We start from the raw sequence: 17,139 nt of genomic DNA on the forward strand, positions 1-17,139 counted from the left end.
TAAACAATTTGAACACTAGGGGAAGTAAGCAACCCAGATTTGCCTGCTCTTCCTACCCCAATATTCTCAGCCTGTCTTTACAGGACAAGTGCTCCAGCCCTCTGATCATCTTTGTGGCACTCATGTGGACTCGCTCTGGCTGGCCCACATTCTTCTTTCACTGGGGGCACCAGAGTTGAACGCAGTTCTTCAGCTTAATTCTGTTAAAGTCTTGGCACTTGACCTTGCCAAGATGATCTCACTCAAACCAAAATCTCAATCTAGAATTTTTTCTCTAAATAGACAAACAACTCTATTTCTTCAGCAGTTCTCCAATGACTTATACTTTGTAAAACAGAACAATTTAAAATACAAACTTATATACAACATTAAGCAGCACAATAATTTTTTTAATCTATTACAAAGTATCAGCAGACAAGTCAAACTGGCATTTCACAACTACTAGACACAAGGGATATAACACACAAATAGGCACATTCTGCAGATAATTAAAGTGCAAAACAGCTTAATTATAGAAAGCATACTTCTCCACTAACACAGAGAGTGAAAGCACGAAGAAGGAATCTTCCGTGAACTAATCCTTCCCGGTTTTCTAGACTAGATCTCAGTTATACAGAGAAAACTGATCTCTTCCCCTCCTGATTAATAAGAGTCAATGGTACTTACCCTAAAAAAATAAAAGTAAAAAAAGTAAAGCAGCACACCACTCACAACATTGCACTGTTTGCTAGCATGGCATGTCCATGTAAGAGGAAATTTTCAGCAAAGTAAGAAGTGTTGGTAAAGTGAAGACGCTTCATAATTGCAGATAGTATTGTCAACACCATCTGCAGCTTTCCAGCTCATTAAGGTAAAGGCTTTGATCAAGCCTTGTTATTTTTATAATGGCAACATTTTCTTTGCAGCAATATATGTAGCAATTTCTCAAACTTCAAAATAAAAGGAGTTTCTTTACTTGGATATCTCACCTTGAATAAGAAAAGTGTGTTGTAACTCAGACCATATATGAAAGACTACAGAAATGTGTAAGATCCATGGACTAGCTATATGTAACTACAGAGTACACAAAATAGGAGCCTTATTTAATTTGTCTTGCAATTCGATATTTTACTGGGGAAATCATGCAGAGTTCTCTTTAACCTATAGCAATCAAACTGACCCAAAAAGTTGAGCAACTTTGCCCATACAAAGAAACGGGACAAAGAAGCTAATGGCCCACAAACACACACGATGCTTCAACTAGGTAAGAAATCAAGTAACATCTATGGTATAAGACCCATATGGCCATATTCCATACTCATCACTGCATTATGCCCAATTAAAATTTTTCTCAAGCAGCTGTGATACCTCTACTTTCAGCATAAATATCCCCTTAGTGATCAGAATCCCTTCTGACCATTGGAAGGAGACTGTGCTACAGTGCTGTAAGCAATCCTGAGACATGTACTGGGTTTCTCATTTAGTAAGAAAATAACTTTCAAACAACACAGTGTAAATAAGCAGCTAATAAAATGAAAAAAAAAAAAAAATCTGCAAAAGACTGAAAACTCAAGAGACAGAACATGGGTTTCTGGGTCTGGCTTTGGCCACAGGCCAAAATGATCAGATGGCCAAGAGAAAACAAGCTTTGGGAGTCTTCAGATGTTAACAAGTATATCAAAAGTTTTGAAACTACAAGTTTCCCCTTTGCTCTTGTACCTTTGTATCTATCACCTCACAACTTAAAATCTTCATCCATATTTCTCTAAGTGTTAAGGTCATTCCAGGACTTCAAGTTTCCACAGAAGTTTAAGATTCTACTTTATGTACCACTTTCACAGGTTTTTCTGGAAACAGATTAATGGAGTGGCAGTAACAGCTGCCCTCAGCCACAAATGCAATATTTCTGTCTTCACTGGTTGGCTAAACAGGGTCAAAAAGCCTGTGTTCTTAGGTGCCTGCTACTCAGCAGTTTCTACAAAAGTGTTTTTTTGCATCTTCTATTTCAGCACATCCCCCACTTATTCCATATTCTCTGTGTATATGTACACATATAAACACACAAAATTAATACTAGCCTTATTCAACTGTTAAGTCTGTTGTTGCACTTCACAATCTAGCCCCTCTGCTCCTGCTTCTCCGGTTTCAATAGCTAAAATCAATATGCTATACAAAGCTCCTACGATTTTTTATTTGTGGCATCCCATATCTCCTTCCCTCAGCTAACTTGTTCTAGAAATTGTTTAAACCTTCAAGTTGTCCCTCCTTCAGCTTTCATGACAATGCAGGTCTTAGAGCTTGAGCACTGCTAGCTCAAGGTTAACTTTACAACAGATTTACACCTTCCATTCCTTATCAGGCTGAAAAACAGGTTGAAAAACACTAATGTAATTGGCTTATTCCCACACAGCAAGGATCTCAAAACATTTCACCAACTGAATGTATGTAGGTATAATAGCTCCCCATTTAAAGAGATGTGAACCACTAAGCTTTCAGCATTTCAAGCTGGCAGCATACTGAAGTACTACAGTGCACTACAGATGCATGACTATCAAATCACTCAGATGTTAAACAATAGTCTGCAGCTCCCTACAAATTTTTAAAATATGGATCCTAACACGCAAACACAATAAGCTGCCTATGATTTCACCCCAGTTTTAGGTTTCTTTGTGGTGAAAGGTTTTTATTTTATTTCCCAGGGGTGTGTGTGGGTTGGTTTTTAGTTTTATTTGGTTTTGTTTTTATTTTCTTAGCTGGAATTGGTAGTGGGTTGGCATCTAGAAGAGAGCTTTACAGACCAAAAGTCTAGCTGAATAAAGTCTAGTCCAAAATCCTACCTTATTTAATAAGAGCTGTTCAGTAGGTTTGCAAACAATTCCAGCCAAAGGAACAGAAGATTTAGCAGACAAGAAAGAGCTAAGAACTTGGAAACCAGGCACTAACAAGGAACCCAGAAAAAATCTTTTGGACAAACCATCATTTAGAAGGCAAACTCTGCTTTTTCCAGTGACTTAAGGGACACCTTAAGTTGCACCAGATATCTAATACTGCATATCTGAAAACAAAATCCAATCTGATATAAACCTAGACGGCCAGAAAATGATGTAATCAATGTGAATCAGCCTGCTTTTATAACAAATAGTCAGATCTGATCTTGTAAGAAAAGTTCTAAGTCTGGACAACCAATAGCTATTTGTAGCTACTTTGCAATACACTGTTGCAGTAGTAATACAACTTCTTGATAACTACAACCTATGAATGTTTACATTAAATTGCCCAAGAGTTTGCATGGCCCATCAGTGCTACCAAGATGTCATAGCATAAAGGAGGCTTCCAGTAATATCCTCTAAGATTTTCGGCTGAAAGGAAAGGAAGAGTCACTGGTCAGCAAAGTCTGTTCTCATTGTTTAGTAGTCAGAATGTCCTACTGAGTGATCTGGGTCACATAACCATTCTTTCCAACAGTCAAGTTTAAACAAAGTGGCATGTATGAACAAGAAATGTAGGATGTTCAAGGCCAAGTTGGACAAATCCTTGGGCAACATGGTCCAGTGTGAGGCCTTCTTGCCCATGGCATGGGGCTTGGAACTACATGACCTTAAGGTCCTTTCCAACCTTAACTATTCTATGATTTTGTCACAGAAAGAGACTACTAGATCTTACAAACAAGCAAGCACAAATAAGCCTTAGCTAAACATCGGCAAGAGTTCTCACCACTTCCTCCTATACATTCAAGAGCCTAAAATGGTTAAAAGAGCACTGAGATTTGGATTTCATCCTACCACAGCTATGGCATTACAATGGAAAATTGCACCCAGCTATAAGGTTTCTATTTTAGCTTGGTGACAGAGAATCTGTGATGGTGCCAAGATCTGCATATATTAACAGACTAGAGAAAAACCATATAATGAGATTCAAAGAGCTAAACCTGTTAATCTCATTTTTAAGTGTAAAGGATGACAATTTTAATGCTTATTAAATACCATTAAGTGAAGAAATATTAGCACTACAAGGCCACATGTAGAGTGAAAAGGCACAGCATTAACCAGTGACTAAAATCTGAAGCCATATTAATTCTAAACAGAGATAATGCCCTTTTTTTTCCCCTACAGGGAAGCAATAAACCGTTGGATTAACCTGCAGAGAAAAAAAGCATACTCCTTCTGTTGAAACTAGATACCTTTTGAAACACTATGTACAACTTATATGAACACTGGCCAGATGTTTTTGGACAAAAGCCATATAATTGCTATTTCTTGCCTTTAAAATGCTGGCTTCAATTTTGAACTTCTGCAAGAGGTGCTTTTCAAGACTCCCCAAGCACCTTATTTTTAAATAAAGGCAAGCAATTTTTATTTTAAAGACACAGATATTGATAAACTTTGAAGGCACTACCCTAGGGATGAAAATGGAGGCAAGATTCCAGAAAGCAAGCAGACAATGGACAGCACAACTTATTTTAATTCTAATTAAAACACTTCCCATTAGCTACCTACCACATTTTCCAGTACCACCTTGGTACAAGCTTAAACTTAACACTAGTTCAGACTTCTCCTTGAAACTACATTGCACCACATGACCTTCAGTTTAGGCTCATTTTTGCATGTCCTTTCTACTTGCTTCATACTCTCTTTAACTGCCCACTTAAGACGGTTGTCTGTCCTGTGTGATAAGGCTTCATTGTATTCCCCAGCCTGAGATCAGGCTATATGGAAAAGAATTCAGAGGAACAAAGAGGATATTTTAAGAGATTCTTAGAATCATAGAATAGTTAGGATTGGAAAGGACCTAAAAAGATCATCTGGTTCCAACCACCCTACCATGGGCAGGGATGGCTCACACTAGACCATGTCGCCCAAGGCTCCGTCCAACCTGGCCTTGAACATTGCCAGGGATGAAGCATTTATCACTTCTTTGGGCAACCTGTTCCAGTGCCTCACCACCTGCACAGTAAAGACCTCCCTCATATCTAACCTCACCTTCCCCTGTTTTAGTGTAAACCCATTACCACTTGCCCTATCGCTACAGTCCCTAATGAAGAGTCCCCTCTCCAGCATCCCTGTAGGCTCCCTTCAGATACTGGAAAGCTGCTATGAGGTCTCCACGCAGCCTTCTCTTCTCCAGGCTGAATAGCCCCAAGTTTCTCAGCCTGTCTTCATATGGGAGGTGCTCCTTATCATCCTTGTAGCCCTCCTCTGGACTTTCTCCAACAGCTCCATGTCCTTCTTATCTTGACCTTAGTATCCATACACAGAGTACCTCACATTCTGTCTGTACAGAGAAGTACTTACAGCTTACTTACTTACTTGCAGCTTACACTCAATGAAGCCTTTGATAAAATAGGGCAACTTCTAACACTGGAATGCTTTGTTTATTCTCTAGAGAGTAAAAACAGTTATGACTATTATCAAAGAGTCAAACTTAAAAGACCTAATGCAAATTACTTCAAATAAGAAATTGCATGCGAATTTGTGATTTTCTCATTAATGATACTTTGAGAACAATGTCTCCCTTCTCATCCTCTGCTGCCTTCAAACACAATTTATGATACATTTGACTGTAAACCAGTCAAGTTTCTCCATCACAGTTCAGTCTGACATCAGGCTGGGCAAATCCTTTTATCCAATCTACCTGCAGGATACATCTTAAGCAGTGAAAAAGACCATCTTCATGAATTAATACATTCTAATTCTATTAGGCAAGCCATGTTTGAAGATGGACAGGAAGCATCTGTATGTAGCTTCACCAGGCTACTGTTTTTCTGTTTGGCTGTTCTTGAATGTGTTATGTATTGAATTTATCAGCTGTCTATATCAAGATAAAAAAGATTATTTGATTACACACAGAAGCAGCTCTCAACATCTCACTGGAAATATTCCCAATCTGAGTTGTAATTTATGTTTCACAGTGATTAAAGGATTTGGTGGCTTTGCTACTTAAAGACAGGCCAAATATGATGCCTTCTTTTGGTAAGAGAACAGCCTTTAATAAACTGATTTTTTTTAGACAAAGGATTGGTAGGTTTCTCACTCACAGGGGACATTAAACCAGGTTTACTACTTCCTTTTAATAAGGGGTTCATACCTCTCAACCCTTTGTAAGGAGCCTCAACTCTTATTCCAAAGTATTGATAGTATCAGAACATCTCACTTTACTGTTGGCCTTAAGTCCAACAAGCAACGGAACTAGGATGTCAATCCAAGAAGAAAATATGTAATTGTTTTACTACTAAACTCCATTTAACATTTCACAGAATTTAGTAAATGCACCCTCCTCTCTCCCACGTGACAATCCCTCGGAAGGAAAAGAGAGGTAATTCAGAGCACCCCACCACACTGAGGTGCAGAAACAAGTGTAGGACTTGATGTGTTTACAACTGCACATCCATGAACAATGTACTGCAGAAAAAGATTCACAGCACTAAGTTGCTCATGCTATTTACAGCTGCCAAACAGGACTTTCTTCAGCCAAAAATGAACCATTGTGCTTATTTGTATCGAGTTCTCATGATTACAGAGGACTTCAGTGTTAGGTCTAAGTAGACATTCAGGGTAAAATACTAGTAAGTACACTAGTAAGTTGCATTCAGTAAACTAACAAAAAAAATGATAAAGTCTCTAACTAAAAATCTCATTTAGGCCTTTTGCATAGCAGTTAACTTTGAAAATTAGTTCATTTAGAACAACCAGCTGGAAAGGGTAATCTACGGTCATAAGATACTTAATATGAAATTTCTAATATTGAAGGTTCTGAGCAACTTGTGCTTTCACTTTGTACACCTCCTGGATTTCTCTGAAGAACAAAGAATATGCGCTCCTGGTTTGGTATTCATATTTGGTGTTCCTTTCCAGCTTGAGTAATGTCTACTTTATTCAGGCTAAAATAAAGCCTGAGGTCTTGCACTTGTTGACTTCCAGCTGACAAGAAAGTTCTGTAAGAAGGCACAGATCTGATTAGCACAGTAAGTCCTGCCCAGTTCAAAGCCATAAAAATGGAGGTAACTTTTCTTCGTTCTCACTTTACATGCAATTGGAGTCAGTGTAGATCTACGCAAAAGGCCCAGCAGACAGACTGTAATAAGCATTTAGCAGGCCTTGGGGAGGGCTCATTTCCCCAATTAAGGAAATGAAAGAATCCAAGTGAGATTCATAGCACATTACGCATGTAAAGTGAATGATGCTTAAAAAGCATCATTTCATGGGGTTTTTGGTCTAGAAGGCAGCAGATAGTGTACATCAGATCTCATAATTAAGGTTGCAAAAGTCTTATATACAGGTTTGCAGCTGAGTCATTGCTCATTTACATGGAATATTAATTAGTTCAGGAAGTTCTCAATGCATTACTCCAGCTGCAAGAGTCTTAATCACATAATTGAACTCCTTTGCTTGACCTTATGCTCAGTTGAACTTTGGACCTGCCATTAGTCCTTGACCAGTTCAGCTGGGATTAGTCCTTGAATACAATGATCAAATTGTACTGTACTGAACGCTGAAAAATAACACTTGTTTTGCTATTACAAATATATTAAGTTTGCCTCTCCAAAAGACTATTCAAAAAGCTTTTGCAAAGTCTGTGTTAACCAGAACACAAACCTTTTGTGCAAAATTTTACATGTAAATAAGAAAAGATACTTTGCGTTATAAAATGCAACAAACTGAGGTAGTTTAAGCCCAGCTGTCAACTCAGAACCACGCAGCCACTTTCTCACTCCCCTCTCTTCTTCCTCCCTCTGCTCTGGGAGGGATGGGGAGGAGAATCGGAAGAACGTAACTCCGACAGTTTGAGGTAAAAACAGTCCAGTAACTAAGGTATAACACAAACCACTACTGCTACCATCAATAATAATAATGATAAGGGAAATAACAAGGGAAGAGGATACAGCCGCTCACCACCCGCTGACAGACACCCAGCCCAACCTGAGCAGTGATCTGGGCCTTCCAGGTAACTGCCCCCAGTTTATATACTGGGCATGATGCGCTGTGGTATGGAATACCCCTTTGGCTAGTTTGGGTCAGGCATTCTGTCTCTGCTTCCTCCTGGCTTCCTGTGCCCCTCCTCACTGGCAGAGCACGAGACTGAGAAAAGTCTTGATCAGAGTAAACATTACTTAGCAAGAACTAAAATAGTCAGTGTTATGAGCCCTGTTCCAAAACTAAAGTTGGAAATGCAGCACTGCACCAGCTACTAAGAAGGAGAAAAATGACTGCTACTGCTGAACCCAGGACATCTGCTTTATTACTTCGTGGCTTCTGTTGTGTCTGTTTCATGTACTTATGCTATTATGGCCTCTGGCATTCAGTATAAAGAGATTTGCCTCCTGCATGACAGAACTAAACAGGGACAAGCTTATGGTGGTGCACAGACCTTACTCTGTGCTCTAATCCTCTGGGCTACTCTAGGAATTCCTCTCAGGAATTCCCATGAGGCCTTGGCCTTTGTGTAACGAGTTGGGTGAAGTGTCCCTTAACAGTACCAGAAACTTAGATGGCTAAGGAGGGATCATACCAGGATCATACCAGGGATTCCTGTTCCCTGGCTAGGCTAAGGTGGGAAGCAAGAACAGAGATAAATCGGTCATCCCCTGACAGTCTCAGAAAATTCCTTCCCTTGATTGTAGACAAAGTGGACCCATACCATTGTTACTGGAGTTCTGAAAAGTTCCTAGTAACTGCCAACTTGGCTTGTGGCCAGGATGAAAATTCACTAATGACTAAAGCCAATCATCTTGCAAACCTATAAACAGTAGTTTTAAGTGAGGCCCTTTGAGCTCTCCTGTATTGCAATGGGCTGTGACCAGCATCTCCCTCTGAGTGGCACACCCCCCAGAGATCACACACTTGAGTTTGTGATGACTGGAGAATCACTGCTGACAGTGGTGCCTGAGCCAAAGAATCCCCCACTCATTTCAGCTTGATTGTACCTGGATTTTCCTTTTATACATTCTATTAGACATAAAATGTTGACCAAGTCCAAGACTAAGATTACACCCAGCTACAACACAACTAGGTTCCTTTGGAATTTCAGAGAGCAAAGGGCTCTATTCTAAACCTCATGACTCAACAGGACAGTCTATCAATTTTTAGCTGAATTTTACTTCAACTTTCTTTTGTATGCTTCATCCATGTAATAAGTAAGAGTGAACCTTGCCATCAAATTCTGTTAAGTTTCACTTTTATAAATTCATATTAAAACTGCTCCTGCTATTTTTGACAGCCACTATTCCAGCAACCTTAAACTACCCATTTCATGACACAAGCTTTGCTGCATGAAAGCATATAATATAACGCTAAAACCCTACAAATCTGCAGTTAGATGTATAATGAGTGTGGGTTTTTTGTTTTTGTTTTTGTTTTTTTTAAGATTGTAGTTTAACTGCCTTATTTTTCTCCAGAAGGTAAGACTGTCCTTTTCATCAAGCCAAACACCGGCTTGAAACATATAGAAAACACTGCCCATTAAAGCCTGAAGTTCTAATATTGAAGTTTGAAATTATTAGTTGCTACAAGATCAGGTCTCTTCTACTATTTCAGACAAAAAATTTAGTTACAGTGAGCAGAGATCACACCTACAGTATCTGAGTATTCAATACATCAGAGCAGATATCTATAAGCTCATCTAGCAGCAGAGCCGTTAAAAGGTCAGTTTGCTTTATGTTTAAGGAAAAACATCTGTTAGAGTTCACTCAGTTTAAATAAAACAAAATAAAGCACTGAGAACACAAATCAGTATTTGCATTTAGTTCCAGTTCATTGGTTTACGTAAGATAAAACCCTAGTACCAGAGAAGTCAATAAAAACTGCAAGTGCTTGGTCAACTTTTGTATTAACTTGGAGTTATTTGCATCTATTTCCACTCTGTGTCTCCTTAAAAAAAAAGTGCAATTGTATTTAGAAATCTAGTTCCTACCTTCAAAATCAGCTTCACTTGTCAACATATTCTATATGACCACAGAGCATAGAAACAGTTACTCTAATCAATTTTCACTATCAGATATTAAAAGTGGCAGGTATTCCAAGGCAAGCATTACATTTCTACTTTCTACAAAAATTGTGTTTTCACTAATGCTTTAAGTTAATAATTATAAAAGAAACTTTTACTTACAAGAACACTTTAATGGCCTGACTGTATCTATATTAACATAACTCCAGTATAGCCTGCTGATCACATTAATGTTCCCACTTGAGAAATATCCATCTATATTCTATTTACACTAGGCTAGCATAGGGACAGCATATCAATACCTTCTCTACCTCTTTCCTATTAAGAATCGAGAACCTTTCCCAAAGAAACCCCATGCATCAACACATGTTAATGATGACAAACCAAATCCATCATTTACACAGGCCAACTCTTGTGCTCAACAGATAAGAACACTAGCCTAAAGCATCAGTATTCAAAATACTCAAAAAAAACCATCATCAAGCACAGGTGGAGTTCGCAAAATTTATTTCAGCCCAACCCCAGCTCCTACTATGAAGCAACAAAGTCTGAGGAAATCAAACTATTTGAATTTCTCCCTGAAAAGTCAAAACTAATGAGTTTACCAATGCCAGAGAGTATATTCTCCCAGCAGATACTAGCCAAGCCAAGAAGCTATTTACAAGAAACAAAGCCCTGTTCAACCTGCTTAGTGATCTCATTTTGAAAGATGACAGATTTTTCTCTTTTAAACTCTGATGCAAAGGAGTTTCTATTTTTTTTATCAGAAAAACATGTATGACAATCAACTGTATTTGTCAAAATATCAAAACACCCAAAACTCCATTAAGTCTAAAAGTAGCCATAAAAAAATAAATGTGAGTGAATGACTTATTTCAAGTATGGCAGAGACAGGAGAAAAATCCATCCCCCTTGGGATGTTGTATGAACACCTACAAAATATATTTGAAGATGAGTTTAAGTACAAGGAACCACCTTGCTAAAGAGACTACAGCCTGATAGACTGGGAAAAAAAAAAAAAAACAAACAGCCAGCACAACAAACCTAATGGTCAGGCTGTCTCCACTAGCACAAAATTACTAAAAATATTATCTTTCCCAGTAACACAAGTAGGAAAAAAACCTGAGGAGCTAATATGACCTTTTAGAAGCAAAGTCAGAATTCAGTAGTTACAGAATACTGATAATAAACAGCTGTCCTGTATTCTCATCTTATCTTTCCCACCGATTAACAAGCACTTTCAAGACTTTTTGTAACTATATAAAGGCATACATAATTTAACTCCCCTTTCCAGCTCCTTCAGAGGAGCTGAAAGTTTGCCAGAATGAGAACAATTGAGAGCTTTAGCCTGAAAAAACATGGTCCATTCTGAAGGCCATAAATCTTTTGCTAAAATCAATTTTTTAAACAAGACACAAAAGCAATCAATACAATTGATGGTGACCTTAAACAGCAGTATCAGTATTGCAATGCCTAGTACTAATGGCAACTGTGAAAAAGTGTTTCTATGCAGAAGGAAAGGAAGGACAAAGGTAACATGAAAAAACAAAATCCACCTTTATGTTTCATTGGCTAGGGTTAATTTTTAAGGTCTTCTACATACATGCAAAAGCAAATAGAAGATTTTAAAATTAAGCAAAATGTGTTGTTACACATGGTTTCTACTAAAAAAAAAAAAAAGGTGTTTCTTCAAATGAATTAAGTTGTAAGCAAGCTGTTTTCTGGGTATAGCTATGATCAAAACTTCATATGAGACTGAAGCAAACACAAAAAAATTGAGCCACTTACTAAAGCTGATCATGCACATTATCACATAGTTAAAAAAAGAAATGAATTTATCTTACCTTCAGGTGCATCTGCATCACAGTCTTTAGATACGTATGTCACATTCCTTGGCTGGCCACCAATTGTCTTATTACTCTGTGTTACAAATAAGGAAAATTAGTACACTAACCTACCAGCAATGCTCTTCGTACACAGTGACAGTCCCTGAAACAAACATCTCTCGATAAATTATTAATTTTGTGAAAAAAGCTTTCACAAATCTCTTACAATATTCACAAGCATTAGGACTATTTTGGAACTGCATATGCAAAGTAAGCTGTAAGTGGTACAACACAAACATTTTTAAGTATGCTTTCATTTAGAAAAAATAATAGCTTGTGTACTTTTTGCAGACTCATGAAAAATAAAAGTTTTATCTCAAATTAAACTTTTTTTACAGTGCATAAAATGAATCTGGAATTCAACTTTGGTGCTGAAGACACCATGGAAGTGTTAAACTTACATAAAGACACCCAATACAGCAATCTTCTGGTCTAAAAGCCAACAATTGTATCTGATATTCTTAGATAGCCAGAGTGGAGGAAGACGAATTATGCTCAAGTGAAGTACTGAAAACCCAAATACACCTGTTTAAACGCCTCATACCTTTGAAAAGATGACCCTTTCAGAGACTACTCAAACTTTCTATGCACATTCACTTCTGAATAATCAGTGAATGATTTTAGTAGAGTTAAATGCAAATCCTTTGTACTACACCAATTTCTTCATACAGTAATTCAATTCAAATATCTACAGATATTCAGTTCAGTTCATATCTACTGTATTTACTTTCAACCTCATGATTTCCTAAACAGGAAGCCCTCTAAAGAAACCGGTAAGGGTCAACACTTTCTTCTTCAGGCTGAAGTAACAACGTCCTTTAAAACCTACCAGAAATCAGCAAAAGCTGATACATAAAACCATTTACCTGACAACTTGAGAAAGTTTCAGTATTAAGCAAATTCAGCTTTAAATCGAAGCATTCAAGAGAAACAACCATATGTCTAACCTAAAAAGCAGCAGTCTGTATGAGCAGCTAGTTTCAATTCATGCAAATACGTGGAAGCATGGAGACCACTACGTAGAAAAAGGCCTTAGAAAAAACTGGTCCAAAAGGAGTACAATTTTAGGTACAGAAATCAGGAACTAAAGTGGAACCAATAGTACAAGAATAATGAGTAGACAGAAAAATAGGATAAGAACAGAATACATAAAATTTCAATTATTCAGTGCAAATTCAGCAGTGGCCCATCTCCAGGATGCATTCCAGCTGGCTGTCACCACTGCAGCTTATACTGCTCAGTCATAGAGTGTTGCTTTCAGAAGAACAGAATTACAAACTGTACAGGGGGGCATACAAAAAGCACAGATCAATCTTCCTATTTCAAAATTTCATCTTATCTTTATTCAATTTGCTTTTTACATAGTAAGAATTGAAAATACAACATGCAACAATAGCTAGACCTGTGGGTTTCCTTTGGGAACATCTACCATTTTTTTTGCAGGTCTAAGTGTCAATCTTGCTCTCCATGAACACTCTTGTAATTTAAGACTTTTGACATACTTGGTTTCAACTCTAAATGCTTTTCACAAGCTGAAGGCACTGGGGTGTACCTTAAAGTCATAAAACCAGCCTCTTTTTCCCTAGCAATCCTTTTATTTCTCCTATACAAGAAAAAACCTTGTAGGCGTCCACTGAAGTATTTCCATCTTTTCACAAAGCAGATGTGAAAACCCCCAAAACCAACTATGTATTCCAAACCAGAGATATAAAGTAAAGCATTTCATAGTATTAACCCTTCCTAATAAGAAATTAAGAGCCACATTTGCCATGCTAAGAGGAATGGTAATCTGTAATAACTCAGTTGAACACCATTTTCATTTTTATGTGGCCAGAATTTCTAACAGTCAAATTTAATATTCTTTAATATAGAGATAGTAATACACAAAGCAAACTACAGAAGTATTACGGCTAACACACAGAAAAGAAGCTACTGCTTATATTCAAGGATTAACTAAAACCTAACCATATTTATGGTAAGACTCAACAAGAGCTCAGTATCACTTCATCCAGTGAAAGAAATTAAAAAAAAAAAATTACACCTTTGCCAGCACAGAATTGGTTTTTACATGCTAGAACTCCTCCAAACAGGCCTGAACAGGCCAAAATCTACTCTGAGTCCAGGGTTGCGAACCTACTGTTTGCCCTGTTCTTTCAGGATTCTGAACTTTCACCACTTCATGCTCAGTGCAGCCAAGATTGCCCTCAATCACTTCTTCCTTGCTTTCAGCACCAGATCCAAGACAACATCTTATTTCAGCTCAGTTGCCTATATCACGAAGTTGTCATCAGTGCACTTTAGGTGTCTCCTGGATTGCCCGTACTCAACTGCGTTGGTTTTTGCAGCAGATACCTGGATGGCTCAAGCCTCCTGTGAGGACCAGGACCTGTGAACATGAAGTTACTTGCTACTTCCCCAGCAGACAATATTACTCACAATAATCTGCCCTCTAATACTAACCTGTAAGCATTTAGCTGGTTTATCCACCCCAAGGCAAAACTCCATGCATTCCAACTGCTCTCTCACCTGAAGGTCAACTCTCCCTCTCAGCCATCCCAGCCTGCTGTTCTTAAAGCCCACATCTAGCCACAGCAGCACTCTGGCAGTGCAAACTATTTCACTGCATTTCTGATCCGCAGACCTGCAACTGCATGCAAACTTCTAACTCCTGCTTTTTCCCTGCTGTGTACCTTAGTATCCAAATACTTTAGGGGCACCCAAGTTGTGCCAATTTCCCAGAAAAGATATGAGAACTTTGCCTTTAATGCTGTTGTCTCAGCACTTTAATATTAGCATACATACACTTGAGGTAGAGTCCCTTTTGCCCCACAGGGTGCAGAGAACATTACTGGACATGGAAAAGATGGATAAGTGACAGCAGAGATGTGTCTACAGAACAATTCTTAAAAATAATTTTTACCTAACATTATACAGTAGACCACTCAGTCTCAGATATTTTTCATGAGAGTATTGTCAGAATAAGACACTCCAGTGTTCCAGATATTACAACCAGTCCAAAGCTGAAAGCAGGGTGCCTCAAGGGCAAGCAGAAGACAAAACCAAGTACAGTAACTCAGTCTGTGTGCTTCAAGAGTCAACACATTTTGGACACTTCAGAAAACAGCAATCTATCATGTAACAAGTATAAAAGGTCAGGTTACAGCATATCTAATTTGTTCCTGTTTATGTTCAGGATCTGTCAGATCTGTATGCATACTTGGCCGTTTAAGCAGTGCTTCTGGTTTCCTGATTATAACAAAGAAGTCACTCTGTGTCCTGCAATTTAGCTCCACTCCTACGGATTTGTGAAGGCTGAGGAACAAAAGTGACTGCTGCTATTCTGGCCCTCAGCTGGAGAGGAGGGTCAGTGTCACCTACAGCCAATTCTGGCCTATTTCCTGTCTGGGCCAGCCAAGTCTTACAGGTCCACTAGGTAGAAACATCAGCAAGCCGTTCTCTTTCTTTCAGACAAATCAAAAACAAAACTTGGCCTTGAATAACAGAAAGAGCAATTACACCTTAAAGTACAGGCAAAGTTATGATTTTGCTACAAAAGTGAGAAGGCCTGGATGTGGACAGAAATCTTTACTTTTGTGAAAGTCTATAAACAGACTCATAGCTGTTAAGCAGATGTTACAAAGTTTGTCTTAAGAGATGAAGCCAAGTGTTGCTCAGTGCCTGAAGAGCTATGCAAGTTAACCAAAGCCCTGTACAGGGCCTCAGTAAGGGTACTGTATCCAAAACAAACTTTCAAAAAATTTCTAAAGACATCACAGCTGAAGACACTTTTGATTAACTGAGGACACATGTTCTGAACACCCTAATGGTCCAAGACTTAAATAAAGCAAGAAGCCTAGGTCTAACATAAATGGCCTCCCAAGAACTCCATTTTTCTACACATACTCAGTTGCCAGAAGTCTACAGCACTTCAAAGGTCTTGTCAAGAGTAACAGCTTCTAAAGGAAACAGCTCAAGATTCAAACAGAATTCTATCTTGTCTAAAGCAGGATGCCTCAAGGGCAAGCAGAAGACAAAACCAAGTACAGTAACTCAGTCTGTGCGCTTCAAGATCCAACACATTTTGGACACTTCAGAAAATAGCAATCCATTATGTAACAAGTATAAAGGGTCAAGTTACAGCATATCTAATTTGTTCCTGCTTATGTTCAGGATCTGTTAGACCTGTATGCGTACTTGGCCATCTAAGCAGTATTTCTGGATTCCTGATTATAACAATGAAGACACTCAGTGTCCTGCAATTTGTCTATTGTCTAAAATTTGTCTAAAATGTCTAAGGCATCATTACAGATTTTGGTTACAAATTAGTTTGATAGGTTACTAGATTGAGAATTACTGTAAAGAAAAGGAAGAAGTGCTGCTTTCACACACTGTGAGCCACCAGATTATGACACACATTTATCAGCCCACACATCCACTGTGTCAACTTGGAATATCATTTATTTATTGTTTGGTTTTATGCAGCGCTGGTTTCCAATGGCGTTATTTTAACTGATGAAACTGACTGTGGTGTGTGTGAGCAATGAACATCTAGACTGTCCAAGAAAACTGGTGCATTACCAGGAAGCTTGCCATACCCACAAGTTTATTTCATTTGCCCAGTTCCTGTGTATGTTCTTGACCCCTCCTCAGTTCCATAATAACTGATTCATAACTCTTAAGAACCTCTTCATCCCTAACATCCACAAGAAATCCATCCCTCCTCTTCATTCATAGCCACCATCTCTCATTTCAAAATATATAAATTTAACATCCAGTTATCAGGTATGTATATCGGTTTTCAGCACAGAAAACATGTCTGGTACATTCTGAAAGATTCTTAGAGAGGATGTTGTCTGAAACCTTTGCATTTACTTGGTATGCCAGAGAAGTCCAGATGTGATTTACCACCATACTCTATAAGCCTCATGTTACATTAACAATAAAACCAGTTTCTACCCATGTTATTTGATGCACTTTAAACATAGCCCTTTGAAATTGGACAAAAGAAGCTAAAGACCCAGGCTGGCTATCTTGACCTTCACATTTTTTTTAATCCTTTAAATGAAATGTTGTAGCTCTACTCAATTATTCCAGTTAATTCTTCTTGCAGCACTGACCAGGACTGCATTTCAATAGCTGTTTGAACGCCATAAGAGCCTCTTTACTGCTGTGTTCCTTTGACCCTTTTCATTTCATTCTCTTGACCCATTTGATTACAAACTATCTTCAGGTATTATTTGTTGTAACAAACACCTGCATGTTAGCTGTTTAAGTCCCAATCCTTCTGCACTTACTGAAACATTGTCATTTTATTCATAACAAATCAAACTGCTAC

At 38.2% G+C, this 17,139-nt stretch overlaps 1 protein-coding gene across 1 annotated transcript in view; it reads right to left on the bottom strand.

Moving 5' to 3' along the window:
- Positions 1–17,139, bottom strand: part of LMBRD1 (LMBR1 domain containing 1) — an 83,358-nt gene that overhangs the window by 2,117 nt on the left and 64,102 nt on the right. Inside the window, exon 14 of the mRNA XM_062608141.1 lies at positions 11,763–11,838. Within this exon, the coding sequence (XP_062464125.1) occupies positions 11,763–11,838 (76 nt within the window). The remainder of the gene's footprint in view (positions 1–11,762; positions 11,839–17,139) is intronic.

This window comes from Pezoporus occidentalis, unplaced genomic scaffold, assembly GCF_034315485.1.
Source record: "Pezoporus occidentalis ecotype Australia unplaced genomic scaffold, CSIRO_AGI_Poc_V1 ctg13, whole genome shotgun sequence".
Lineage (NCBI taxonomy): Eukaryota > Metazoa > Chordata > Aves > Psittaciformes > Psittacidae > Pezoporus > Pezoporus occidentalis.